Raw genomic sequence first — 27,782 nt, 5'->3', positions numbered from 1 at the left:
CCATCCGTCATTCCACAGGTGGCAGGATAATGGAGGTACTTTGTGGATCCGTGGTAAGCCGGGGAGTGGTAAATCAACTTTGGCGAAAGACGTCCTCATGACACTCCGGTCTAAAGAAATACCTTCGGTGATCGGAGCCTGGTTCTACAGCGTCAAGCTTACTTTGGCGCAGCGGTCACACCAATCTCTCTTACAGGCATTACTTGGCAACTTCCTCGAACAGGACGAGAAACTGTTCCGAGAGCATGTCAACATCTATCGGAAAGCGAGACTACCGCCATGTGATTCGTGGAAATGGTCAAGAGATCTTTTGGAAGAGTTCTTATGGGCCATATCACGAACACCGCAAGACTCTATTATCATGGCCGTTATTGACGCATTGGACGAGTCCGAAAACGACGATCAGATTGATAAGTCACGGCAACATCTAGCGACGTTCCTTTTGGACCTTGCGGACCACCCAGAATCATGTATGCGGTTCATCATCCTCAGTCGGCCGTATGAATCCTTACAAATTATCTTTCGCGACTGTGAGCAGATTGTATTGGAGCAAGAGAACGAGCAGGACTTGAAGGAGGTTATCGACAGAAATTTGGACTGGCTACGGCATGCAATCGATCGAAGTCATGACTTTGAAGCACAGAGTATTGAGTCTCCGAAGCCAGACAGCCGCAGAAGGCGGAAACGACCACGAGATGCCGTTTCCACTACCACAACGATACAGCCTGATCCCGCTCTCGCTGCATTGGTCGACGACCAGTTTCAAGCTATGAGAGATTATCTGATACAGAACGCGAACGGCGTCTTCTTGTGGGTGACTTTAGTACTCAAGGAGCTGCATCAAATCTCCAAAGATGCATTTTCGGGGATCATGGACCTGAACCAAGCACTTCATTCGCTGCCATCCGAACTTGAAGATCTTTACGCTGCCATAGCTCGACGGCTGCAGAACCGTGACTTCAAGAAGACTAGGCGGATACTTGATTGGATCATTGGTACTAGCCAATCACGGGCGCTGACGCTGTCGATGTTATCTGAAGCCATGAGCATCGACGAGGAGATCAACGTGGAAGCTTCCATGACACCTACGACAGATCCCTTCTTGGTTCACAAGCCTATAACAAGACAGCAAAGCTGGGGAGTATTCGCATTTGACGTCTACGATCAATGCGGAGGGCTTGTCGATGTTGTACCTCCTGACGAGGCTCGAAAACAATTCCAAGAATATCATGAAGAAGAGATCAATGATCAATGGGTCGCAATCCTGGTACATCGTACTTCTCTCGACTTCATTGCTTCAACCAGATGCCCCGAGGTCATTAGGACGAATGCGGCACGCGCTAGATCGGTGGTAGAGGATGGGCTGGTTACATACCTGCAGGTTTATCTGCCAATGAGCGCTGGTCAAGAGCCTTCATTCCATCCCCGATTGGCCATACAAGGAGAATTCGGAACCAGTGTTCTGTCATTTTCTTCCCCCTGCGAACCGCTGCAGTCGGGGTTCGACAGAAGTGCCCCGGCACGGTACCACCCAAGCGACCCGATACCTTCCTACTCAGTACAGCCGCAATATCATCCAGTGCAAAACATTTTGGGAGACGCCACGCCAACGGACTTATCAACGAGAGCGATGCAAGCATGGGATGCCAGATGTCGCGGTTGCTATTTGGAAGATTCTGAGCGACCATCGGGCACCTTCAACAATGTTCATGATGAGCACCTTTATCAGGGAATTGGCGCTCATCTTGCGGAAGAAGCTAACGAAGACCTCAATCTCGAGCTTCGTGGCGTTACCCCCGAGACTAGGAGAGCCTTTTCCCAGGCGACGACCAGATGCATACATCAGCTACTCACGGCATCAGACAAGCCACTATTGCAGTACCTCGAGAATCGGCGACTCCTCGAATTCAGTGTGCAGATGTTACATCAGCTTTGGGACATGGTTCGATACAGGGACAAGCTCAACTCATACAAAACAATATTTCAGGATTGGAGAACCAGGAAGTCATTCGATATTTTGGATAATGACCTTTTTCAGCCACACCCATGGGAAACAGTGCCTGTAAGTCCCTTGGCATCCACCGTGCCCGCATGGTTTTGTTGGTTACAAGACATTCCTGGTAATATCCTTGTAGCTGCCTGTGCGCAGAATCAAGAGAATGCGTTGCGTAATATAGTGGCTTTACTCCATCTGAGCCCTCACCTTTGGAGGAATGTTCCCATCGCGAGGGATGGCGCTCTCATGATACTCAACACCACTACCGCGTCGATGGGAGGACTGGAAGAGAACCCGGGATGTATGAAAATTCTCCGTGCACTTCCCACTATCACAACTACATGGAGACCTGGTAACGAAGCTTTCCAGCGAAATCCATCGGAAGTTTCCTCGGCAGAAGCAACATACTACAGGCCCTCTAGTTCTGTACTCTCCAGTAATGCGAGCCTGTCTGAATTTTATGAACGAAACGAATATCTCAGCTTTTACGAGTTGGATTCACGATAAAACAGGCTCTCCGCCTACCTGCGGGTCACGAGGGGCTTAACTGATGGTCTCGGGCCTATGCGAGCCTGTATAGTCCGTATTCCTAAGGCAATGCAGCCACAATCTCGTTACGTAGCTCTGTGCAGTCACCATCACAAGGTAAACGAAGCAAACTTAGTGGGATATTGCAAAAGCTATGAAATTCTATTCTTGTCGCAAAGCTCATAGCCATCGCCCAGCTCCGTACATGCATCACTAGCCATCAATCCCAATCAAATCACCTACTTCAAAGCCGCCAACCCCTCATTCAACCTTCCCAGCCTCCCCTTAACCTTCTCAACCCTCGCTCCCGCAACACTCACCACCCCCTTCTCCTTCCCCTCAACACCAACTTTCTCCTCAACCCCTCCCTTCCCTCCCTCCACAACCCCCTTCCTCTCCGCCTTCTCCTTCTTCTCCCACCTCCTCTTCCACATCCCCCTATAATTCACAACGCACTGCCTAACCCAAACCCTCCACCACACCTCCTCCGCCCACCTTACTAACACCCCATCCGTGGCACCAGCATACTGCGCATCTGCCCATGCCATCGTGAAGTCCTTGTCGCGCGGCAAAGTGGCGAGGAAGGGTGTGCCGGTGGAGGGGCAGAAGAGTGTCCAGCGGAAGAGACAGAGCAGTTTGGCTGTGGCGGACATGTTGGGTGGAGGTGGGGAGGCGGAGAAGGGGAGGGGTGGTGTGGAAGGGAGGGGGGCGACGTGGAGGGCTGGGTTTGGGTTTGGGTTTGGGGAGGCGGTGGTGGATGGAGACACGAAAGGCAGAACTATGGTGGTTGGTGAAGTCGGCGAGGCATCGGTCGACAAACCGGGTGTGAGCGGTGGTGTCAACGGCGGTGTTAGCTCGCCTGTAGCTGTGGGTTCGAGATCGGGTGTCATGGGCTGTGAGTGCTTGACGATGATGATTGGAACGGGTACGTCGCTACTCCATCCATTCTTACCAGTTGGAATGGCCTGGGTGATAAGCTCGCGCAGTCTCTGCTCTTCGCGCTCTTTGACCCATGCGGCGCGCTTGGTGTAGTATGCGGTTGCTACATGCGGGAACATGGTGAAGACTTTGTTGCGGACGGCTGCTCTGGTGCGGGTTTGCCATGCTGAGAGGTCTTGATCGACGTGCTCGTGGGTTTTGCTGCCGGGCTCTTTGGAGTCTGCAGTCTGCTGAATGGGACGGTAGCCAGGGTAATGCTGCGGAACCCATTCTTTAATGAAGTGTGTCCAGTATGGCGCGCGGTCTTCGAGGCGATCGTGATACTTTTCCTCGGCTAGTCGAGCGGCGAAGTGGCCTGGGTGGAAGAGCCAGGAGCTAGCCAAGTACTTGTAGACTTGAATATAACATTAGCACAAAAGTCACAAACAAGACAGATCTAGAACTTACTCTCCTCCTTAGTCTTGAATCCCCCATTCAAGATCCTCCAATCCAAGCCCACAATCCGCAGCGCATCCTTCGGATCCTTGCTAACCCACACCATGCTACCCGGAAAATTCGTCTCTTCCATCTCTTCAACACGAACATGTATACCCTCAGGATCCATGGTGAGGCCCAGCGGTTTGACCATACTGCCGATCATCTTGCTGTTACTTGCGTAGTTGAGCTCGAAGTGACACCAGTGAAACAACTCCGGCTTGAAGCAGACTTTGACATCGATCTGGATGAAGTAGTTCTCTTCGCCGTGTGGAGAGTCGATGGCGAAGTACATGCAGTCTCTGGTAAGAAAGCCTTGGCGCCCATGTGTGGTATCGAGGACGTCTTTGATGAGGGAGACGGTGCTTTGCCAGGGGAATGTGTCGAGTGTGGTGGTGTCTTTGGAGTGGAGAGGGGAGCAGACTAGGAAGTCGACGTCGCCGTAGTCATCCTGTGGGTGTCAGCAGGTGAGCAGCGTGGTAGATGTGTAGTCATACCTTGCCAGGCATCTCAGTCGGTACCACGACTTGCGCGAAGACAGTCTGCAGCGCGGCTTTCGTCTCTGCTTTGACCCTCTCGTAGACCGATGGGGAGATGCGGGGACAATACAGTCCTTTGAAGGCGTGGCCGCCCATCTCGTGCAACGATCGAGGGGAAGACAGTTGTCAGTGTTAGTCGACCTCTTACTGAATGATGAAAGCGTCTGATTCGAAATGAACGATGAGAAGACGATGGATGTTTAGAAGATCAAGAAGCTGCACTTCACTTTGTATTGCTCTAGCGTGCTGCAGGATGGAGTAAAGGTAAGAACAGCTGAGCGGTGCCAATTGCGGTAAGAGAGTATCAGACGACATGGCAAGTGCCCAGCGGAACAAACATGGCAACTGTGTACGCGAACTTGATCCCATCGAACGTCACCTTTACCTGGAGGCATCGAATCGTGCCAGTGTTACATCAAGCAACCGATCGCCATAAACGTGTTGTTGTGTCTCGATCCTGTTGGAAAAGAACAAGACTACACCAGACTGTACGGGCATAAGCGCGCAACGGATTCCGTAGACAATGATCCTCGTGAGATGTACTGCTCCAAAATGTGACTTGCAACTCAGAGGCAGTACCTGATAGAAGCGCTCACCAAGATCTGGTAAGATTGCTGTACTGCATTCACATCGTCCTTAGGCTTGTTAACAGATGAGAGTGCGCCTTGTCCACAGCCTTGCAGCCTACCTCCCCATACTCTTCTGCGTCGCATACATGTGGCGTTCAAAGAATGATTGGGCGAGGCTGCTCTGTGTCACCCTCACCATCACCGCTCCTGCGGCGCAGCAGTGCCACAAGCGCTAAGCCTAACCACATATCAATATCGCACTCACCACCACTCCATCTTCAACCAACTACCACCAAAGAAGCTGACAACATGGCAATGACACGACTCCAAGCGATCCTCGCCTGCTTCCCCTGCGGCGCCTCGGAGCCGGAGCACACCACTTACCCCGACGAGAAAGTCGCCTTGCTCGCTGCCGCCAACGACAACGACAACGACAACCCAGATACCGCCGATGAGATCGCAGACTCCGTCGTCGAAAAACTCCTCACCACCCGCCTCACCGGCGCCCACCTACGCATGCACCTAGACGCCCTCGTCGGCCCCTCCGGCTGGCGCACCACGCTCGCCCAACACATCCTCTCGCGACTCACCACCGCTCTCCGCGTGTCGCACGAAGAACTCGGTCCCACCATCTCGTCCGCCTGCGACACTGCGTGGGAAGCCGCGCAAAGCATCGAGGGCTTCGTCATCGAGCACCCGGTCATGTGCACTGTCATTGCCCTGGGCGTCCTCGCTATCGTCGCGCCGTGGGTGTTGGAAGCGCTTGGTTTTGCTGAACTGGGGCCAGTCGAAGGTACGTGTAGTGTGAAAGTGTGAAAGTATGAAAGTATGAAAGTATGGGTGTTACTTCCCCTTCGTTTCCAGCGAGCTGGGAATGAGGGGATCGAGATGCGACAGTACGTTCCGTGGAACTCGACAAAAAGCAAAACAACTTTGGGTTATTTCGTGACCAAAGAAAAGCGGTTGGAAGGAAAAGGACACGGAAATGTCAAGCGAATTGAACGGGAAGAAACTGATTTGACCTTGAAATAAAGCGCTAACACGTGAAATCAATGCAGGTACCTTCGCCTCATGGTGGCAGTCCACCTATGCCGGCCTCGTACCAAAGTCCTCGCTATTTTCCTTCTTCCAGCGGTTAGGTATGACCAAGTGGCATTGGGTGCTCGTCTAATCCAATTCATGCCATTCATGCTCGGAATGAGGGGTTCGTCGGTTTTGGTTCGCTCCTTCCTTTCTCGTCTCGTGTCGTGTCCTCCTGTCAACCTTGGAATGCGAACAGGCCACTTTCCGTGGAATGTAAACGAGATCAAGGAAGCGGGTCTGCGGGGAAAGCACCAGAATAAGCGGCAGATGACGCAGTTGGTATAGGTCGAAGGATTTGAGGGATTGGGATGTCGTCTCGCGTATCTTGCATGATGATGCACGCGCGTGATGGATTGACATGGTTGGCATTGTGCTGTCTGCTGTCGTCAGTCGTGGGTAGTAGGGCGCCTAATCCAATCCTTCCAACTTCCCCCTCTTCCAATGTCCACGTCCTTGATTAGTAGTTCGCCACCTAACGCAGTGACATTATCCTGAGGCTCTGCTACCCGCAGGTGTCATCGCAATTTCCCCACACACCGTTCTACGTCATCCCACAGTTCAGTCAAGCGTTGAGGGACCCGCCGACGATGGAGGAACGGGCAATGTTTCGAACTCAATAACAATGCGATGCGAAGCGATGCGCAAAGTCAAAGAAAACGGTTCCCGCAACCCGCTTCCCGCGCTGTCACTGTTACAGTTGTTTGCGAAAGCCTACCAAACAACCAACTTTAATTAAGATTAATCATGGAAACACAGACGCCAGACAAAGCGCATCGTGTGTGGAGCTTCAGAGGTTAAGATTTCCGCGGGCACTCGGGCTCGACCGCAGAACAGGAAGCTTGGAAGGACGCGTACGTACGCGCCGGCACTAGGGATGGACGAACGCGTCCTGCGTCCTGCGTCTTCGAATCTTCTAATGCGCGTCGCGTCGCGTCGACGCTAAGACCCATCTGGCCCATCCACGGATCTGTCACAACACGTTACGCGACACGGTAAATGTTTGGTACGGTAACACCTCCACCCACACCCCCCAACCCAACCCCACGCGCCGCCCGCAGATCGACACGGGAAGAGGCGTCAACGATCGACAACATTGGTTACAGATCCCAACGGCCGCGTTGCTTCTGTCGTTCTCGTTTCTACTTTCTGTTTCGAACAGCTTGTTTGTTGTTCGTCCGCTACAAGACAAGTCGGGATCGCACTATGCGGCTGTACGCTTTTGGTGTGAAACACGAGGGTGCTCGCCCTGGGACTAGCGCGGGGAGCACTGGGTGTATTTTGCAGGCACAGAGCATCAGAGTGCTTTGGGCGGGTTGGTGCGACGCTGTGGTCGCTTGCAGCAACGAGAACTACAATGAAAATAGAGATGGAGAGGGGAATAAGAATGGTGGTAGTGGTGATGGTGTTGGGGAACCACACGTTCGGTACATGGGCACAGGCCTTACGGATGCTCAGAAAGAATACTTGACCAGCGACAGCGATCTGAAACGAGCGATTCCCCTCGGTCCAAATCGCGATAATGGAAGCGAGATCATCTTCTTCGGTAGCACGATGCACGATGGGTTGAGGGGGTATGTGTTGACTGACAAGAGTGGGGAGGACATCGACCGGAAAGCAGCGGATCAGAAGGTCGTCATGTTTGGTACCGATGTTGAGATCGAGGATACTGGCGTACCAGACATACAAACTTTCACCGTAAGCGATCAGGTTGAGATCGTGAGGGATGTGAAGATCGGGAGTGAGGGGCATGTACTGGTTTACGTTGAGCATCGTTCCGCGGCTGTGGAGTCGGTGGTGCGGGTCAAAGACTTTGCGGCTTTCCGGCGTTATCTTGAGGCCGGTGAGATGGGTGAGGGGACCGGAGTAACGGTCCTTCCTTACGAACTTGGCGAATTCCCGCTGTGCGTTGGGAATGCTACGACGATGACTGCGCTAGACGCCGATGGGCACGTTTGGACGGAGACAAGGGATCCGAGGTATGAGAAGTGCTTGGGCCGACCGTACGATGGTGCTTTAGACATTGCGCCCGTGCCTTACCTTGAAATGACCTACGTCACGAAGGTGGCATCGGGCGGGTACATGAGCGCGGCCTTCAACTCGGACGGCGAACTCTTCTTATGGGGTCAGGCATGTCCTGGGTCAAATGAAGAATTGGACGTGCTGAATGGCAATCCTGAAACAAGCGCACTGGTAACAGGCATCAGTGCTGATGACGTTCAAGATGAGTTTGTCAAGTGCTTGGACGTCCGGATAGATGGTCAGGACGCAAAGGTGTACGAGGTAGCGGTTGGTCATGGCCACATCCTAGTGGCAGCCCAAACGTGTAAGACGGAAGGAAGGGTCAAAAGAGTTTTGTTCGCGGCGGGAGACAACAGCAGGGGCCAGTTGGGTCTAGCAACGGATGCGGACTTCAAGAAGAGATTTGAAGGCGTCACAGCTTTGAGGGACGAGCGAATCATTCAGCTGGCGGCGGCTGGATGGTCCACGTACGTCCTAACACTTGAAGAATAACTATCTCATATTGTCGGGCTTCAAACACCCAGAGAAGTACCAAACTAGGTATGCGGGGAGGAAGCGAAGTGTATGCAACAGTGCGCATCTGTAGGAAAACACGACATCAGCCTCAGCTCAGTAAGGAAGGCCACAGCCACGCGGCGACACACCACAATCGTATGACACTACCCTCGTGCGCTTCGCAGGTCCTGGCTCAACGTGGAATATCGGGCCCAAAGGGTCGAGCTGCCCATCCACGATATCTATCGGCGGTGGTGGAGGTGGTAACAGATTTGGCGAACCGGGCTGAACAGCGATCTGCGTAGTGACAACAATGGAGCCAGCTCTGCTTTGTATGATCGGAGGAACGAGTACAGACTGAGCTGAGACCTGAGAGGCTTTGGACTGAGTCTTGGATTTGCGGGTGCTGAGGTGGATGAGCCGGCGTGGCAGAATGCAATCGAACAAAGGACGTAGATGAGGCAGACATGCTACAATGATTCCAGTACTTATCTGGGCGATTGCCCACATCAGAGTGTTGCCCATGCCGTACGTTACGTCGCCTTGGTATGCGACATCGGCCAGTGAGTCGACACGAAAGGCACCAATGAACATGTTACTACTCACGTTAGCCATGACTGAGAGAGGATGGTCCCTGATCGCACAACAACCCAAATGCGAATATGGCCGACACAGCCACCCTGTGGGAATGGCGCAGCTTCAGATGCCAGACCACATAGTGTGGAAAACACCAGATGACCGCATCTAGGACTACTCCCAGCACCGCTATGGTGACCACGCAGGGCTTCAGTCGGAAGCAGTATCGTGGATCCTCGAAAGGTATTGTGTAGTTTTGCTTGATCGGTCGACAGTGGAGCGCGATTACCATGACAGACGCTAGTCCTAAGGCGATTGCCGCAATGGTACAAAAGTGAGCTGTGGTATGGATTAATAAACATGTGGATACCGGATGGTGGTGGATGTGTAAGGTTTGACAATACCACCGTATCTCAACCAGCTGTACGTCCTGGTGTATAAGGTCCGAATGAAGAAGATGAGAATCGCGCATCGAGTGAAGGCTGTGCATATGGCTAGGGGAAGCCGGAAGAGCCACAGGATCTGTGAGCGTGAGCGCCCGCCTCACGGCCAGAATGTTATCCACAGCAAGAATGTCATCCTACTATCAGCGTTCGCTTGAGATCCGCCGTGGCAGCTGTCACCATGTGCTGACGGACAAGACTAGCAGCCATCGCTTCGTCGCATTAGCAACGCAGTATGAATTGCAGACGTGAGCGACTCGCAAACAATAAACATTGCCATCACCACGTAGAGAAGGAGCTACCCGACGTGGTTAGAGAGTGCCTTCTGTAAAGGGGTCAGGCCATACCAGGGCCAACACCAAAAACGTATCATCAATAGTCCATGGCAGTAGTCGCGTTCGCTTCGAGTAGAAGCGCGCCAGGATAAAAAGCAGAGGAAGCACCGAGAGAATGACAAGGCCCGCGATATAATTGCCGAACAGCATGGGTTGGTCGGATCGAGCCGACTCTAGGAAAAAGGACCGGCGGGGGTGGTGGTGATGGTGCCCTAGGATGCGGTCGAACGCATTACGTGAGATGGGGTGAGGATGCAAAGTTAGATGGGCGGGTAGGTGTCGCAGTAGATGGTGAGGTGGTGAGAGGTGGTGGGGGATCGAAGATGGGATTGTCGCACAATGGCATACCTCCTGCGGGGCTACTGCCGTCGAGGGTGGTGAAACAATTGAAGACACAGACATGCAGGAAGGTGCCAGCGAGAAAGTGAAGCAATCCGGGAAGGCGCCGCCGTTGGGCAGGCAGCCCTTTTGGTAGCGACGGCGGCGAGGCTCGGACGGTGGCCCGGGGCGTCGTGGTTTCGCATGTCAGAGGAGTTGTTCGGGCAAATCCAGCGCACCGTGCTGATCAGGCTGCTGCATGCGCACAACTCATGAGCGCGGTGATGATGTCAATCGTGAAAAAAAAGATGCGGTGTTGATGCCCGGGCGACCAAAGCTGCATGCGGAAACAGCCCGACATGGCCAGGAAGCGACGCTTGGACGGGGGTAAGATGAGCACCAGGGCGCAGCCGAAGCCTTACAAGGCGACGAGAAAAGCAAATGAGGGGTGAATTGAGAGTTCACGAGGTTACCAGTGAGTCGCAGAGTGCAGTACAAAGTAAATTGTCGGTGCGACAGTTTCAGTCTGACAGCTGAGGCTATCGGAGGGAGGCCGCCAGTGATTACGGTATTGCAGCCACAGTCGGACCTATCGAATCCCACACGGCACCGGATATCCGACCAAATGGCATCGGCACGGAGGGTATGACTCTTCAGGACCCTGGAAATCCAACTCTATCGCGGGTTTCGTGATGCGAACGCGTTGCTCAGCCTCGGACCAGTGTCGCGTCTGCTCGAGTCGGGCCGGTTATTCTTTTTTCGGCGTACCTGCTCTAGGCCGGCGCACATTCACCCACCTCGGACAATTACGAGCGCGCCCGTGTATGCAGCGCAGGTGAGGTGTAATTCCTACATCACGACGACGCGAGGGTACGTGAACCGCCGTTTACATGTACAGCAGAGTTTCGCTTGCGCGGCCAGTGCTGATCGATCGCACTTTTATCTTAGCTGCGGCCAGTCAGAGACAGATCGTCGGGCCAAACGCATCAGTGGCAGGGCTGATCAGGCCTTGGAGAAACAGCACAGCGAGGGAAAAAAGCAAGGGTAGCGTCGATCATGATCACCACGACCTCACGCAACAGGCCTCGTTTGATGTGGGTACGATGGTTCACGCAGGCTGTCGCGGCACGTCTGCGCAGGCCCTCCACCACCGCTGACAGGCTGCGAGCTTTCTCACCATCAGGCGCTCCAACGCGAACCCTCCATGGCAAAACGGAGATTCCGGTGCTTTGCCACGACGGTAGCAGACGGCGCATGACAGGCCGCACGCCCTCTCGGCCCCCATTGGGCAGCGCTGCGAAACGCCAGCGGGATCCGGCAGATGGGTGCACGCCATCCAGGGGTGCAGCATAGTTCATCCTGAGTGTGCGCTTTTCCAAGGCCGTGCAAGACCCACCCATGTCGCTGGTCGAGGGCTGTAAACGTCATGTGCCCGTACGCCTGCCTGCCAACTCGTACTTTTCGGCTTGGGCCCATAGGAGAGCATTTTCTTGTCGGGCTAGGGCTGCCTGGGGCCTGGGAAGCGAGATGGGCCACTAATGCCATCCTGACCTGATCCGTCGACCGTTTTTCTGGCTTCAAAGTAGCCTTGCCATCCGTTTTACACGCGGCAACTCTCTTTTCCTTTTGCTCCGTGGACCAGCACTGTCACAACACCCCCTGGACGTCTGCCCTCAATCTGCACTGTGTATTTAGGACTCCTCGCTCCCAGCATCGACTCACTCCGCGGCTCTGCGGCCATGAACTAGCACCTCTCCCGCTCTATCCGGACTAATATACACCATGGACTCCCACCACTCTTCGCCATCCCCTCGCAGGGCGAGCCCCCGACACAGCATGCAGAGACAAAGAAGTAACTCGTTTCCCATTGTTGAGGCTCTGGGTTGCTCAACCCCAGAAGCACTCCTTATTCTTGCTGAGGGCAGAGCCGCCGTCCGGAAACGCCGAGCTCGACGCAACCAGTCCGTTGACGACGAAGTCAACCGTCTCTTCAACCCCCAGGACCACCTCAAGTTTCTCGAAGGCCTCGCCGCGCTACCCACCCCTCAAGATCAACCATCTCCCTTCGACGCAAAATGGTCTCACTCTCGCATGCCATCCGATGCCACGGATAACAGCACTTCGACCGTAGTCGCACATGTAAACGATGGCGAACCTCGGAATATGTCACCCACGCTAGGCGACTATTCCGCTAACCTTGCCGCTTTCATCAAGAACCAACTCAAGTCAATACCGACGTACCAATCCGACCACCGCCCCACCTCATCCCTCTCTCCCCGATCGTGTCCGGATCTATCGTTTCCTCGAGTGCCATCGTCGCCAAACCCAAATGCACGCCGCCAGACGGATGGACCCAAGGCCATCGAGATACCCCCAGTGCGACCGCCGATGAAGAGTCAATTCTCGGCCTGGAGCTCCACCGACGACGACACGGATGACGAGGCGCTTCCCCTCCCGGAGTATACCTTTTCCAGTGAACAAGGCCCCAACTCCAAGGGAAGCAACTTCACGCCGTCCATCCTAGGCTACTACGAGACCTCGCACCACAATTCGTCGTTTCTATTTTCGTCGACGCCGCTAGAGGAAGAGTCAGAGCCCACTACGGCTAAAGCCTTCAAGTTTCCTGACCCGTCAGCACTACCACGTTCCTCGCCTGAGGAAGAACACGATGATGACGAGGACGTCGCCGACTACCCCTCCTCGTCTTGCCCCTCGCAACCCCAGCTCACTTCGACGTCAGCGCCTTCGTATACGTCGTCTTCGGTGTCATCGTCCTCGTACTTTGACTGCAAGCGCCTGGCCATCACCCCGCAGATGAAGCAGGCTGTCATCGCGGCAGTCACACCACCACACCCACACAACAAGAGGCTTACTGCCGTCTCGCCTTGGGAGGGCAACGCCTTCTCCAACGTGCACGACGTGTACGTTGAGTCACAGCAGCGCGTCAACGTCGACGGCATGTCCTTTGACATGCTCCGCGACCTGAACGTCTCCAGCAGGCTCACACCTTGCTGATCCCATCACTACAACTCTTTTTCCTATCTCCCTGTCTTACTAGCGTGCGCGTTCGGGGGTGTTGTTGTTGTTGCCCAAAAGCTGTGGTTCAGCCGGTCTAACCACACCCAACGGCCTCTTCCTTTTTTACCTTGCTTCTTCCCTGTCTTTAGCACGCAAAATATCCCTCTTGTAATCCGGTTGTTCTCTCGGGCGTTTCACACAAGCATTTCTATCAGACTGCTAAGCTTTTTTCCTTTGTTTGCAACAAGTGGGGTGTTTCGGCTTCTCTCTCGATTTAGCACATTCGGCGCTCTTGCTTCTTTCTTTCTTCTTCTCTACACGAACTTATCTTTTTTTTTCTTGTGGGGCGTCTTTCCAGCACATCACGAGTGTATACGCGACACACGAATTCCATTCTTTATAATTTAAGGGATGGAGGGGGAGTTCTGGAGAGATTGTTGCATTCCAGAGTCGGCGAGCAGGCAGGAGCAGAATGCAAGTATGAGAGACTGGCAGGTGGCGGTGGATTTCGGCATAGTTTAGCTTGAGATGGAAACAGAAGAACACACAGCATACATTTGCAACACAACAATACACACACTCTGTAGCAATACAAACACACACTTGCGCATCTACTCTATGCTTTTTCTCTATTACTACTATTGCGTCCACTCCAGTCCTTACTGACCTCAGTATTTGAGTATGCAGGCTACATGCTTTTCTCCGCACCTTCTAATATTAACCACCGACAGCTACTATACCGAGTACCCGGGTCAGGCCAAAAGACATCTGGGGTCGGGCAGAAAAAGATACGCTGAATAATGAGACACGGCAGTCGCACGGATAATTAAATTGATTTCCAGCGGTGAAGAAGACTGAACATGCAAGGATGGGTCCCACGGGTAGGGGAGGCGGAGCGGCGGTGGTGCAAGTCTGGCAGCTTCCAAGACGACAGCTTCTAAGATGAGGTGATCTTCCTTCTTCCACGCTCGAGCGCGGAAGACAGAGAAGGAAGGGGGGCACATGCAAGGATGGGTGGGTGGGGGAGGCGGAGGAGGGGTGGTGGTGGAAGTCTGGCAGCTCCCAAGACGATGCGATCTTCTCTCGTCTTTCTTGCTCAACAACGATCGAGACTAGGGCCCGGTCTTGCGTGAAGGAAGGGGGCGCGGAACATGCAAGGGCCCGCTCGTGCAGGCCGATCTGGAGATGGGGTGGTCTGGCCCGTCGGTCTGGCCAGGCCATGCACGAACGCCGATCAGGGTGTTTGGCTGGACGCGATGCGGCGACGTCATGTTTGATTGGTTTGTTTGATTGGTTTGCATGCCGAATTTGTTTGCGAAGAGGACGCGACTGTGCCGTATTGTCGCGTCGTTGTCTGGATGCGCGACGGAAGAAGCTTGGTAGAAGAATGTTAAATGTACTCTGGTTGCTTCCACACCCATTGACGTTCGAAGTCTTTGTGGTTGGTTGCATATAGGCCACGTTGTGGGAAGAGAGCTCTGTAACCCTGGGTTCACCAGCAGCCTCCCCACCCACCATCCATTCTCACTCTCCCACATCACTCTATAAACCCCCGCCAACCCCATCCACCTGCGCGTAACACACACCCACCCCTCTGCGCACCATGGCAGACACCGAGCCCAGCCTCGTCGCCAGCGCCCTCGGCACCGCCGCCTACGCCTTCACAAAAGTGCAACCGCTCCTCCCCGTCTACGCCCACATGATCCTCGCCTCCCTCTTCCCCATCTACGCCGCCGCCCACGCCTCGCTCACCCGCCCCTCCACCGCCGCCAAACCGCCCAAGAAATCGCGAAAAGACCGCCAGCGCGCCGCCACCGAAGATGAAGACAGCGATTCTGAAGACGAGGAGGAGGAGGAGCCGGAGAACGAGATGGAAGGACTCTCACCGAGACATATCATCTTGTTCCCGCTTTTCGCGGGGATTTCGCTGGCGACGCTGTATTTTTTGCTGAAGTGGCTCAAGGACCCGAGTATACTGAGTAAAGCGCTTAATGCGTATTTTGCTGTCTTTGGCTTCTTTGCGGTTACGAAGTTGGTGAGCGATGTGCTGGATATTGGGCATTCGATTATATTCCCAAGGAGACATGTGCTTAGGGGCGCGCTATACCATGTTGACGGCAAGGCAGGGAGGGCGGTGCCTGTCGCAGGCAACACCAAGGCCAGCGGGCCCATTACAAGCCCGCTCCCCGGCTTCCTCGCGCGCATACCACTTTCCGATGGAGCGAAAGAATGGCTCTGGGCGGACCGCGCGATGCCCTCCAATAAGTGGACGCTGAAGCTGTATCTTGAGCGCGCGCTGGCGGGCAAAGCTAGAGTAGGCGCGCACACGCTTGTTGGCGCTGTGGTAGCGCTGGCTACGCTCGTCTACTTCAACCTGGTGGACAAGACCTGGTACCTGACCAACCTGCTTGGTTTCAGTTTCGCATATGGCAGTATCCAGGTCATCAGTCCGACGACGTTTGCGACTGGAAGTGCGATACTCGTGGGGTTGTTCTTCTACGACATCTACATGGTCTTCTTCACGTACGTACTCTCCGCGTTCACTCGCTTGCATAGAAGACTGCTAACACCACTTCTTTTTCTAGTCCTCTCATGGTAACAGTCGCATCCTCCCTCGACGTCCCCATCAAACTCATGTTCCCCAAACCCGGCACCGCCACCACGCCCTCGGGCAAGAACGCCGCTGCCATGCTCGGTCTAGGCGACATCATCATCCCTGGACTCATGATCGGCCTTGCACTGCGCTTCGATCTCTACCTCTTCTACCTCCGCCGCCAGAAACGCGTCTCAGCAACAACTGAAGGAGCCGGGGACACGGTTGTAAAGGCGGAGTTTACACCCCTGGCAGGCCGCTGGAGCGACCATTTCTGGACGCATTCACTCATGGGACGCCCGCTGTGGAAGCCTGCCGCACCACAAGAAAACGAGAAAGAGGAAGCGCCGTTCACTTTTCCGAAAACGTATTTCAATGCCTCGCTAGTGGGCTATGTAGGCGGTCTGGTCGCCACGTTCGCCGCGCTGCATCTCATGAACCACGCGCAACCTGCTCTTCTCTGGCTCGTTCCAGGCGTGCTGCTCAGTCTCTGGGCGACTGCACTTGTAAGGAGTGAAATCGCGCTGATGTGGCATTACAGCGAGGAGATTGTGGAAGAAGCAACCGAGGCGGGTAAGGAAGCGACGAAGAGGACGGGGCAGCTGTTCAAGGAGGAGGATGTCAATGCTGTTAGAAAACCGGCGACGGGGAAGTCGAGGAGGCCCGAGAGAGAGGTTTTTTCCTTTTCTATTGAGGGGCCAAGGAAGGTTGGTCCGACGGCTGGAGCGAAGATGGAGGGAAAGAATGAGGGGAGTGAAGCAGGAAACGCTTCGACTGTTTCCACGACTGTGAAGAGTCAGGTTTGGACTGGTTCTGAAGCGCATAGTTCGGCGAGGGAAGAGGGCGGTGTTGAACCTGCTGGAAAGCGGCTTCGGGTCAGGTAGGCGAAGATGAGATATTTGTGAGAGAGAGGAAAAGAGAAGGTCACGTATGATGATTCAGTCGTTTGTTGCGATTTACAATTCGGGTATACCAAAAAAAGTCCCATGCACCGCCGTTGCTCGCAACAACGACTCGATGGATTCAGAAATACGTCTGATGATACATCTTATGGCATAGCGATGGAGTTTGGGAAAGTCGGTATATCAGCATATACGGTTCTGCAAGACAATGTTGTGCATTCTACTTGCGCGGTTCTTGTGTTCTCGCGGAACAAAACTCGGTATCATCCCTATCAATCCATTCCTCTACAACAGCCTGCCATCGTTCCATCGTTCCAACCACACTCCAACAACTTCCCGTCTGTCTCTTCTTCCTCCCTTGGCATTCCTCTCTTAGTATTCATCTCCTTTGGTATCTCATATCCCCAACCGCAGACAGTTCCATCCATCTCCCCGACCGCAGACAGTTCCCTCCGTTCCATCCGTCTCATCCGTCTCACCCGTCTCATCCCTCTCATCCCTCTCATCCATCATCATCATCATCATCATCATCATCATCATCATCATCACTTCCCACACCCCCCGCATTTCTCCCCACTACCACCTTCCCCGCGGTTGATATGTGAGCAGTGAGGACATAGCCACTCGGACATGTGTGGCATGCTGGAACTTTTCCGGCGGGAGGTATACTGGGATGGATTTGATTGGGGGGCAGATGGGTATCTTGTGAGTGGCTGGATGATGCTTTTGAGGCGGACGATTTGATCGGCTTTTGAAGTCTTGTGGGAAGGGGAAGTGAGGGGGGTTTTGGTCATGCTGGGGTTGGTTGGTTGGATTGTTGGTTTAGAGGGTAGGTAGTGGTGCAGGTTAGGAGGGTAGAAACGATGTGTTTGCGAGGAGGAAACACATTAAGAGGGAATATGTGAAGTGGTGGACCATTGTTTGCTATAGATGGAAGCTTGATTGTGAGTGTGGCACATTATACATATCGTCACTGCGCCACAAATCAAGGAACGCGAGGAATGTGACATGGAAGAATCGGCATGCCCAGAGCCTGCTTCAACACCAAACCAGAACACCGCGACCACATACCAAGACACCCCCTCTAGCAACCCACAACCTCTTCAGCCTCCACAGCAACACCCACCTTCGCCTTCATCCCCATCCCCATCTCCCCCTTCAACCCCAACAAAAACCCCGTCGAAACATCCACCGCCGAGCTCTCCCTGCCAAAACACGTCACCGCGATTTCCAACTCCTTCACCGCACAAGCCACAGCCATATCCACCCTCCCATGCCTCCTCCACCCCACCGCCGCATCATGCCACGCAAGCCCCAACGCCTCCCCCACCAACCCCTCCTCTTTAAGCAACCTGCACAACTCCAGCGCGGCCTTCGGCACAGGCCGTCTCCACAGCTGGCGCCGCCCCGTCCGGATCCGCGCGTCCAGCACCACCATGCGCGCGCGCCGGGTATCGCTGCTGGGCGTGGGGTCGCTGCACGCCGGACAGGCGCAGGTAAATCCGTAGGAAGATAGTTTTGCGCGCCGCGAGAGGGTGGTTTGGTAGGGTCGCTCGTAGCTTAATCGTATTTGGGAGCCTGAAGGGATGGGCACGATGGCGTGGATTGTGATTTTCGCAGTGAGCGGGTTGTATGCGAAGGATGCGTTGGGGATGCAGCTGTGGTTGAAGCGCGCGGCGAGGGGGCAGATGGATGTTTTTGACCCAGTTTGCCAGGCGTTGGAGTTGAAGATGTCGATTACTCTTGCCTCTTCTTCTTCTCCATTCTCTTTCAATTTGTAGGTTTTCTGCGCGTACAGGGATAGATACTGGGTTTTTTGCGAGTCGGACAATGAGGCAAAAGCTGAGACTACGGCGCTGTTGCTGCGCGGTTCGGCCACGCTGAATAAGGGTGTTTCGCTAAGGATGAGCGTACCCGGCAGGATGGTCGTGGAAGCGAAACAGCCTAGTCCTTCGCCTGGTGAGGCGCGGACGGTGTATACGCCGTCCATATCGCGACTTTGTAGAGATGGGTTGTGGCAATACTACTGGCTGTTTCTCAATCTTTGGTCCGCGGTGAGAATTTCGATTGTAAGTGTATAGTTGCTGCGATAGTGCAGCTTGAGGTTAGGAGATGCATTGTGTCCGATGTGTGTATATACGATACTGTGGCGGCTGTGGCGGAAGTATATGGTAATCCGAGGCAACAGTGTTTTGCAGCTTTGTCACCTTCGTGTTCGGCCGTGCCTGTCGAGATGGATGCGAACTAGCGGGGTGACGTCATTGGTACGGCTACTTTCTTCTCCTGCGCCTGGGATAAGTCATCATGTGGCGCTCTCATCGCGAAGACTGAGGTATCTCGACCGTGTTCAGATTGGATTGCGCGTAAGTCTTGATAAAGTGTCAGCATACGCGCCCAACGCAGGACGCGTCGTCAGGCATTGCGGGCCCGCTGCTCCCTTCCGTATACTGCCGTCGTTCCTCCCTGATTGTCACAGCGGGGCTTCAAGTTCGCAACGACGAGTCATTTCTTTTGTCGCTTCCTCAAACCGCGTCCGGTCTCTCTTCCGTCACTTCAATCCGTCCCCTCGATTTTCCCTTCTCATTCTGGTCACACTCTCTTCAATCTCACTGTTCCATCCCACGGCGCGATGTCGGACTTCCAGGATCCCATCGACAATCGCGTCAAACGCGAGCCAAGCGACGAACCACAGGGACGCGTCGACAGCTACCCACAGACCTACCACGGTTATGATAGCTATCATAGTAGACGTGAGCCCAGCCGTGAGCAGCAGGAACGTCCTCGCAACCGCTGGGGCGACGACGTCAAACGCGAAACAAGCCGGGAGCGAGACGACCGTCCAAGCAACCGCTGGGGAGATGAACGCAGACGCGAGCTTAGTCGTGACCGACGTGATCAATCACGCGACCGACGTGACCGGTCGCCCGACCGCCGGAACGATGATCGCAGGCGCGACCGCAGCCGTGATCGCGATGACCGTTCACGCCACCGTCTGGACGGTAATGATAGACGCGATTCGAGGCGCGGATCTGATGATCGTTCACGCAATCGCTCAAGAGACGGCTTCAAACGTGAGCCAAGCTATGAGTGGGAGCATCGTCCACGCAGTCCTTGGGGTGATCGAGACGATGGACCGATACGCGGTCGCGACGACAGCAGAGACCGTGAATGCAGCCCTTTGACTGGAGACGACGAGCATGACGATCGAGAGGACAGCGCGAGGAGCATTAGACGCAACTTGACCAAGAACTACACCAAAGAGAACGACCCGTACTGGTACCCGGGCAAGGTATAGAGAAGAGACAGGTTTCATAACACGTTGCATGCCTAACCAACACAAGGGAAAATACTCGCACCCCACCAAGATGCCCTCTCAGAACCCGCACGACCCCAAACCACGAAACCCGAAGCGCACCCAGAGCTGTCGCACAGAATCGTCTGGACACCGTCACCAGCGTTTCGAGCGGAAGCATGAGCGTCGAGAGGACGAGAAGGAACGTCTGCTTAGAGGAGATCTTGGAAGTAAGGCGTCTATTTGCTGCTTTGTTCTATATTTATACGGTGCATTGGCTAACCGTATTGCTCTTCTACAGCCCCGCCTCCCGACGCCGGTCCCAACTGGGCGAAGAACCGTATTGCGACTTTGGAGAAGTATGCGAAGAGGACGAAGAAGAGGCACAAGAAGCATGAGAAGCGTATGCGCAAGGCGGCGGAGCAGGGTTAGGCTTGAGGACGGAGCAAGGTGTGCGGAGAACGAGGAAGATCAGAACGGAATGCTGAGCGCGTAGAAGCGATTCGCTCAGGTCATGGCTATGCTAAATTAGCAGCGACATGTATTATCTCGATATAATTTTGTCGTAGCTATGTCAGACGTTGCGGATGAACATAATAATGTAAATGCATTCACATCATCGAATGAGCCGTTCATCTCTTTTTTTCCCATTCAATTCCCGAATACGTTGCAGACTACGGTAGCAAAAGAATGTTAGTATGGAAGGTTATAAAGAACCTTGACGCCTACATTCAAGAGAGTGCATTTTGGGTGTACGTACTCCATTATCATGTATGAAGCAGAAGGTATTCAATGACTGTTTTCCATTACGTGGGGTAGTCATGTAGACATTATAGTACTCTCAACCGCGACCATCTATCTAGTCTCTACCTAATGTAGCCCTCTCCATGGCCTAGGTCTTTACAACAAACTTCAGGCCCATACTCTCTGCTGTGTATCTTGACAGTCAAGAACGCAATTGGAAAGTATCAGAAGAGACTTCCGCCTTGATCAACGTACTGGTCTTGACATACTACTAACCGCGCAGATCGCAGGTCGAACGAGCTCTTGGATATCGAGAATAGGCGTGTCCATCGTATTTCCCGTTGCCATTGCACCGATCTGCATCGCCATGCCCATCACTGTGATACCGATCCATCAGGGCGCAGTACCTTCGGCAGCATGCTTCATGCGTCGCTTTGCGCAACAGTCGTACGATGAGGAAGGCGGGGACTCCGGACTTGGAAGGAAAGATGCAGTTTTGCGCGCCCAGTTCTCGTTGGTTGTCGTCATCGAGGTTATTGTGCTACACCATGCGTGTCGATCGGAGATGTTCACAAGCGGTAGTTGTCGCTATGATGTCGGTTATAATGTCGCGTAGGAAGTCTGAAGTATTGAGTAGAGAACATTCATGAGAGTTTGGAAGTGTATCAAGCCACTTTGCAAAGCTAGCTAGGTAGGTACGCTCGGTGCTCACGAAATAAAGGGTAAGAGCTTTGGAGAAATCGCGTTTGCACTCCTACAAACGACATATTACATATTCTTGCGATCGTCCAAGATCGGAGACATTCGCAAAGAGCGGTGTAGACAACCCTGGCGTCTATATTTTCGTTTCAATATACAATGGCATGATGCTGCTGTTGTGCTACATGCACTAGCCGATCTACCCACGACCTGCTCCGCGGCAACATCATTACAAACCAAGAATGCCCTCGAGGTCAACAATATAAGAACACGTCCTTGCACGCGGATAATGGAAGCATCGCATTCGGCATACGATACAACTATTACATCACCAATCTTTACAAAAACTGCCACTCAAACTTCAACCCACCAAACTACCCAACATGCCTGCATCCAACCAGGGCTCCAACACCGGTAATACTGGCGGCAGCTCCAAGGGCTCTGCCCCAATGAGTCAGTCTGATGCCAGCAGGATTCAATCCGCCAACGTGGGTCTTACCATCATGTCTCGCTGAACTCTACACCTTTTCCAATGCTGACTTTCTTTTCTTCACCTAGGCCAAGAGCGGCGGCGACATGTCTTCCGGTGGCTTTGCCGCTCGCGCCCAGGGTGCTGGAGACCGCAACGCGAATGCTGGCGGTCAGCAGAGCGGCGGCACCAAGAAGTGAGATGTCATTCGACGCACACTCTAGGATCGAGTCAAGAAGGAACGGAAAGGACTTTCATTGAGGGAGGGCTTACTTTATGCATTCAGAATGTCTACACGTCAGCTTTGATCGGGAGTAGATAGAAAACAATGTGAATGCATTCATACAATAAACGAACGAGCCGTCAATCGCGTTACATACTACAACAGCAAGAGAAGTGTGATTTGCAGATTTACATAGGACCTTGACGTCTACATGAACGTTAAGCCTTTTTACGTGTGCACAGTTTATTGCTATGTAGTTATCAAGCTGCGCGTATCTGCGCCCGCCTAAATAACCTCTTCCTAATGTAGTCTTATCCATGCATCCTGTAGACCCCATCACAGCCTCCATACCACGACTTCCTCTCCTACCACCCCCAGCCTAAATGTACTGAACAGTGACCTGCGAGCCGCTGTTGATAGTAACATCAGTATAAACAGTGCTACCCTGCTTAAGATCAATAATAGTAGCACCGCTCAACCCATCCGTTCCACCAGTGCTCAGGCTAGCACTCGCCTGCGTGAACACAACAGTACCAAAGTTGCTCAGCGCAACCAAGCTACCTCCAGACTCAAAGTCCTCTACAATCCACTCTGCATTCTGACGGCATAGCACAGAGCCACTGGGTGCGCTAAGCGTCTGGCTGACCTTCTTTCCCGTGCTCACGTTGGTGAGCGAGACTGTACCCTTGGTGGTGGAGGTAGCGACGATGTCGACTTGGATGACATTACCGGCCTTGACGGCGAAGTTGCTGAAGTCGTAGGCGTAGTCGGGGTACCACTCGTACCAGGCGTCGTAGGAAACGGCGCCGGAGCTGCTGACGGTAAAGTCGATACCTGCTTGAAGCAGACCGCTGCCACAGGTATCGCCGTCGATGCCGACCCAGGCTGAGGAAGACTCGGTTCCGCCGGAGCCAACGTGCTTGGGTGTGGGCACGGTGAAGCGTCCGGTGGCTGACTTGAAGTAGCCGGAGGAGGGGGTCTCGAGAACGGCACCGGACCAGTTGGAGGAGTAGTCGACGTGGGCGGTGGTGTTGTCGACGTCTGCGACGAACTTGGCGTTCTCTTTTGCGGCTGTGCCGACCAGAATCATAGGCTGGGTCCTGTGACGGCGACTGCCATCAGCACGGGATTGAACGCGCTCAGCGAGAGAGGAGGGACGGGCCAGAACGGAGCCAGAGATGGCGGCGATGATAGCGATGGAAAGCTTCATGATGAAGGGTAGGATGATCTTGCGGGACTGAGAAGGTAGTCAAAGCGAGAGAAGGGATCGAGAGTAGAACTATAGACTGCAGAAGCGAATGCTGCGTTGATGAGTGAAGTGTAACCAGCGGCCTTCGACACTCCTTATATACTTCCCAAGTCGAGCCCGTACTTCATATCGTATACCTACACGCGAACTCGTTATACGATGGCGCGATAGTCCAGATCCAGCACCTGATGATACCTTCCTAATACCTACTGGTCAGGCGCATAGCTATCCAGCTAGACTCATTCTTCATGGTGGGTTGGAGAGCGGCGTTCAAGGTCGATCAGGTCCATTGCCGAGATACGACATACTGATAGGTAGTTCGGAACATTTGGCGAGGGCCTCTTTACCAGGCGATCGGTGGATTGCCGGGCTCGACAAGGGTATGAGTGGGTAGTTGGCATGTGAGTTGACTCGGTAAGTATCAGAAGACCCTGATAATGATTCTCCTGGTGTATGGGACGAAGTCCGCCTATCAGAGCACTGACCTGCCCACCATATTTTCGTATGAGTGTCCGACCTCGTGGTTGTCGTGCTTGCATTGACAGGTCCTCCTGCCTCTCTGGGAAACCGCCCGATCGCTCTCTTGTAAACTCAACAGCGGACGGAAAATGCGTAGCGGCGGCCATTCTGTTCGGTTGTATCGCGAGCTTCTGTTGAATCTGCAGGCTCTCTTTACGTAGTGAAGATGATGTCTTCGACTGTTTCATGCTTTCTTTCTGCTTCACGGTAGTAACACATTCCACACTGTGCCTCGGCTCTCAATCACATCGAAATTCGCAATTATGAGTGTGAAACAGCCCTACACATGGACGGATAGGACTTCTAGCGTAGATATGCCGGATAAATTAAATGCAGCAGAAGCTTGTCGTTGCTTATCAGTTGGCGTGTGACTTGGCAAGGATTGGTGTGGTGGTGCTAGTACGGGATAGGAAGTTCGTGATAGGTGTTGCCCGGCGTGCACACCTGAAGGGTAGTAAGGCATCCATCTGCCAAGTTAGCTTGCGAAAGCTTGTTCGCGGCGAAATGCTTGAGTTGAGAAGGTGTGATGGTTGGTGTTGAGAAGGGTGGTTCGAAATAGACAGGTCGACGGTCCGATCGGAAAGACCCGTGGACATTGCGCCATTGGGTTGCGGCTGAGCCTCGGCATTACGAGCCAGCCGCACAAACAGCCGGACTGCGACATCGTTGCAACGCCATTAAGACCAGAGTTGTACAGATCATTATGTGGACGAAATTCTGTTTTGTAGCAGAGGATAACAAGAGGTCATGCCGTATTACTGCATACATTGGTGTTGTAAGTCAAGAAATGAAAGGTATCAAAAGCGATGTATACTTCAAGTCAGTATGTGGTATTTCATTCTTGAGATATGGAGCCCTTGTCGGCGTCTAGTACATCAGTCCCTTCCCAAAGTCGCCCTTTCCATCGCCTCAGTGAGGAAGTCCTTCTGCACATCCTGCATAATCTTCAGAGCATTAGCTACCGTAATCCAAGGCTTCCTAACCTCATCAGGCAAAGCCTGCTCGACCACACCGTCCTCGATATCGACAAGAAGGTCTGTAACCGGGCTCTGATCCATCCGGACAGGCTTAGTATCGACAAACACGCCTGGAACAACCCCACCCTTGTTCCACTCCGCCTCCTGCTCCGCCTCCGCCTCCTTCCGCTGCTCCTCCTTCTTCATCTTGGCAAAGACCCAGTGCAGAACCAACATGGGACCTTCCTTCTTGAACAATTCGCGGGGTACCTCGTTCGAGAGGACCATCGCGTAGAAGGACTCGGGTCGAATAGTCGTCAGCTCGGACACCATCTGCTTCATTTGCCACACTGCCTTGAACATCTCTCGCCTTGCTTTCTCGGGGAAGTAGACTAGATCGAAACCGCTGTCCATCCAGAGCCGAACAAGTTCCTCCTGGAAGGAGTGCTCATGTACGTCCAGGCCGCAGGTCTTAGAGAGCCAAGCCTCAATGTATGCTGAGATGAAGGCGTCGGCGCCGGTATCGTAGAGGCTGCTCGCATCGAGACCGAGTTGCTTGGAGATCATGATGAAGGCCATGAGGATGATGTTGAGACGTACGACGTCAATCCGATTCGACAGGCAATGTTGCTTCGAGACCTGCAGTGGTAGGGGTACGAAGTCAGTATATGTCTCACATGCACTTCGTACAGCCAAAACTTACCTCGTAGTACCAAATCGCACGATTGACTTCCAGGGACTTGGAGGAGTGGGCGCGGTAATTGCCGCGGGCGATGTCGTTGAAGTTCCGAAAGAAGAAGTCTAGCTGTAGGTGTTTGGGGATGCTGGGGATGTCCAAGGTACTGCTGTCATTCTCGTAGACATCATGAATGCCGATAGGTTGAGCGAATACGGCATCGTGTACCCTGGAGAGCTTGATGTTGAAGTTGTTGCGCGCCTTTGCGTCAAGAGCGGCGAAGTTGAGGGTGCTGGAGGAGTTTGAGCTAGCCATGGTCGTTGTCCAGTGCAGTCGCAGTCGCAGTAGCTAGATGGTAGGTTGATGGGAGAGGGAAGAAGAAGAGGAGCGAGCGTAGAGGGATTATATATCAAGATTGCGGAGGTGAGCGCGAGTTGACCGTATCTTGCGGTCGAGACGCGGAGAGGAAAAGTGGGGCTGAGGTGAGAGAGCAAACGGCCTCTCGCGAGGGACCGCACACTCACCTCTAATGTGCAAAAAGAGAAAAGAGCAGTAAAAAGAACAGACTGTCGCTTCGTATATGTCTACAGAAGCATAGTAAAAGACATATCATGGTCAAAAAAAAACTTTCCAAAGACAAGCATACCTAAGAGGCCAGTCAACTGCCTGACAGCTCGCTCTCTATAGAGACAGCTTACCGTCAGACTAGACCAGCGATTTAACGCTATCAGAGGTCAGAGGACAGAATCGAACTGTCGTACGGGGTAAATTACTTCCTAGGAAGCGGCTCACCAGACCATTGAGGATCAATGTCATCGATGGGAATTAGTATAAGCTTGTGATAAATATAGCCTGAGAATTGCGCTTCTGTTACTTGTGATAGTATGAGAGTAAGAGGTGGTTATGATTGGGGTTGTATGGCTTTGGTGCGCAGTGAAGGTGGAAAGGTGAAGGACAGGAAAAGTTGCACGTGTGATGGAGTTGAGGACGAACACCAACAACAAACACAACACGATCCCATGATGACTATCGATTATCGGACACCGTCCGATTTTCAATAACGCGGCGACGATATAAACAACAAAGTTGTGCGAAATGAGAGGGAGGAATGTGGAGGGGTTGGCTCAGCTTCGCTCGATCAGAATGCCATGGCTGCGTGCGTGCGGCGTAGCAACCACAGCGTCATTAGCTTCAAAAGCGCTGCCTGATCCTCAGCTTCACTTCGATGAATACTCATCACTACTCGCAAAGTCTTACCAGGCAAAATACTCCGCCAATCGAGTATGTCAGCTCCGCCTGCTACACGCACCCGAATGACTTCCAGTTCGAGGACTGCATGTACGGTTTATTCATACCCATCCCATGGCGGCATCATCATGAAGAGCTTTACAAACCCCGAGCTGGAGCACCTTGGCCTCTCGCGCACAAATTCAGACCCAGGACCGTTCTCTGACCAAGAGCAAGAAGACGCGTTCGCACTACGTATGCTCCACCTAGGCGCGCGTTGGTGGCCATCCCTCAAGTTCTACGACCGCCACACAAGAGACGAACCATATCCTTACGGCCACCACTTCTCATCCGACCTGCATGTTGCCTACACGCCTACCGGCTCTGGTCTTTGGGTTCTAGCAGTATGGGCCGAGAACTCGCAAACATGGTTGGAAGAATACGATCCGCCCCGAAAGCCCGAAGACTGGGTGGACTTGGCGTATTGCAGAACGATGGAGGAGCGATGTAAGATTTTGGAAGAGTTTGGCGCGACATTTTATGAGGATGTCGAGCAGTGTGATAAGCTGCCGTGGAATTTGGATGAGGGGGTCAGGGAAGGCAAGAGATACGAGGGGCTGCTGCGGAAGATGGAGGATGATAAGTATCTCGACGATTGGATGATGAGCCTATGATTGGAAAGGTATCTGCCATGCGGACGACGTTTTGGATTAAGGCACTGGCTGACATGGTGTCTATCGTCTTGATGCATATATACTCTTTATGATGAAAAGGACAAAATGTATACAAGACGATGTATTCTTCCACGTACCATGTGTAGTACAACATGAACGATAATGCTTTCTTGTTGGCGTCTAAGGCATGGATTGTGCCATGCACTAACAGCAATATTTAATCAATA

The 27,782-nt window shown here is 53.3% G+C and overlaps 11 protein-coding genes across 11 annotated transcripts; 8 read left to right on the top strand and 3 right to left on the bottom strand.

Annotated features, from left to right (window-relative positions):
• Window positions 1-97: 97 nt before the first annotated feature.
• On the top strand, window positions 98-1,680 carry J4E92_009947 (uncharacterized protein; the record flags this gene model as incomplete). The annotated part of the gene is made up of 2 exons (XM_051501289.1): window positions 98-1,274; window positions 1,496-1,680. The coding sequence occupies 2 exons, from the start codon at window positions 98-100 to the stop codon at window positions 1,678-1,680; spliced, it is 1,362 nt and encodes a 453-aa protein (XP_051348507.1).
• A 1,083-nt stretch (window positions 1,681-2,763) lies between these two features.
• Window positions 2,764-4,572, bottom strand: J4E92_009946 (uncharacterized protein; the record flags this gene model as incomplete). The annotated part of the gene is made up of 3 exons (XM_051501288.1): window positions 2,764-3,857; window positions 3,911-4,388; window positions 4,435-4,572. The coding sequence occupies 3 exons, from the start codon at window positions 4,570-4,572 to the stop codon at window positions 2,764-2,766; spliced, it is 1,710 nt and encodes a 569-aa protein (XP_051348506.1).
• A 782-nt stretch (window positions 4,573-5,354) lies between these two features.
• On the top strand, window positions 5,355-6,216 carry J4E92_009945 (uncharacterized protein; the record flags this gene model as incomplete). The annotated part of the gene is made up of 2 exons (XM_051501287.1): window positions 5,355-5,838; window positions 6,104-6,216. 2 exons carry the CDS (start codon window positions 5,355-5,357, stop codon window positions 6,214-6,216), a joined length of 597 nt encoding a protein of 198 aa, XP_051348505.1.
• Window positions 6,217-7,556: 1,340 nt separating this feature from the next.
• J4E92_009944 (uncharacterized protein) lies at window positions 7,557-8,639 on the top strand (the record flags this gene model as incomplete). The annotated part of the gene is made up of 1 exon (XM_051501286.1): window positions 7,557-8,639. One exon carries the CDS (start codon window positions 7,557-7,559, stop codon window positions 8,637-8,639), a length of 1,083 nt encoding a protein of 360 aa, XP_051348504.1.
• A 3,457-nt stretch (window positions 8,640-12,096) lies between these two features.
• J4E92_009943 (uncharacterized protein) lies at window positions 12,097-13,329 on the top strand (the record flags this gene model as incomplete). The annotated part of the gene is made up of 1 exon (XM_051501285.1): window positions 12,097-13,329. The coding sequence occupies one exon, from the start codon at window positions 12,097-12,099 to the stop codon at window positions 13,327-13,329; it is 1,233 nt and encodes a 410-aa protein (XP_051348503.1).
• Window positions 13,330-14,935: 1,606 nt separating this feature from the next.
• On the top strand, window positions 14,936-16,809 carry J4E92_009942 (uncharacterized protein; the record flags this gene model as incomplete). Its single annotated transcript, XM_051501284.1, has 2 exons — window positions 14,936-15,855; window positions 15,918-16,809. 2 exons carry the CDS (start codon window positions 14,936-14,938, stop codon window positions 16,807-16,809), a joined length of 1,812 nt encoding a protein of 603 aa, XP_051348502.1.
• Window positions 16,810-20,192: 3,383 nt separating this feature from the next.
• Window positions 20,193-20,551, top strand: J4E92_009941 (uncharacterized protein; the record flags this gene model as incomplete). The annotated part of the gene is made up of 2 exons (XM_051501283.1): window positions 20,193-20,349; window positions 20,421-20,551. 2 exons carry the CDS (start codon window positions 20,193-20,195, stop codon window positions 20,549-20,551), a joined length of 288 nt encoding a protein of 95 aa, XP_051348501.1.
• A 1,394-nt stretch (window positions 20,552-21,945) lies between these two features.
• J4E92_009940 (uncharacterized protein) lies at window positions 21,946-22,231 on the top strand (the record flags this gene model as incomplete). Its single annotated transcript, XM_051501282.1, has 2 exons — window positions 21,946-22,050; window positions 22,121-22,231. The coding sequence occupies 2 exons, from the start codon at window positions 21,946-21,948 to the stop codon at window positions 22,229-22,231; spliced, it is 216 nt and encodes a 71-aa protein (XP_051348500.1).
• A 402-nt stretch (window positions 22,232-22,633) lies between these two features.
• On the bottom strand, window positions 22,634-23,464 carry J4E92_009939 (uncharacterized protein; the record flags this gene model as incomplete). The annotated part of the gene is made up of 1 exon (XM_051501281.1): window positions 22,634-23,464. The coding sequence occupies one exon, from the start codon at window positions 23,462-23,464 to the stop codon at window positions 22,634-22,636; it is 831 nt and encodes a 276-aa protein (XP_051348499.1).
• Window positions 23,465-24,897: 1,433 nt separating this feature from the next.
• On the bottom strand, window positions 24,898-25,969 carry J4E92_009938 (uncharacterized protein; the record flags this gene model as incomplete). Its single annotated transcript, XM_051501280.1, has 2 exons — window positions 24,898-25,617; window positions 25,682-25,969. 2 exons carry the CDS (start codon window positions 25,967-25,969, stop codon window positions 24,898-24,900), a joined length of 1,008 nt encoding a protein of 335 aa, XP_051348498.1.
• Window positions 25,970-27,030: 1,061 nt separating this feature from the next.
• J4E92_009937 (uncharacterized protein) lies at window positions 27,031-27,555 on the top strand (the record flags this gene model as incomplete). Its single annotated transcript, XM_051501279.1, has 1 exon — window positions 27,031-27,555. The coding sequence occupies one exon, from the start codon at window positions 27,031-27,033 to the stop codon at window positions 27,553-27,555; it is 525 nt and encodes a 174-aa protein (XP_051348497.1).
• Window positions 27,556-27,782: the final 227 nt, after the last annotated feature.

This window comes from Alternaria infectoria, assembly GCF_024043175.1.
Source record: "Alternaria infectoria strain BMP 0036 chromosome Unknown scaffold_29, whole genome shotgun sequence".
Lineage (NCBI taxonomy): Eukaryota > Fungi > Ascomycota > Dothideomycetes > Pleosporales > Pleosporaceae > Alternaria > Alternaria infectoria.
Note: the sequence above shows the minus strand (reverse complement) of the source record. Positions and strands in the feature narration are given on the sequence as shown.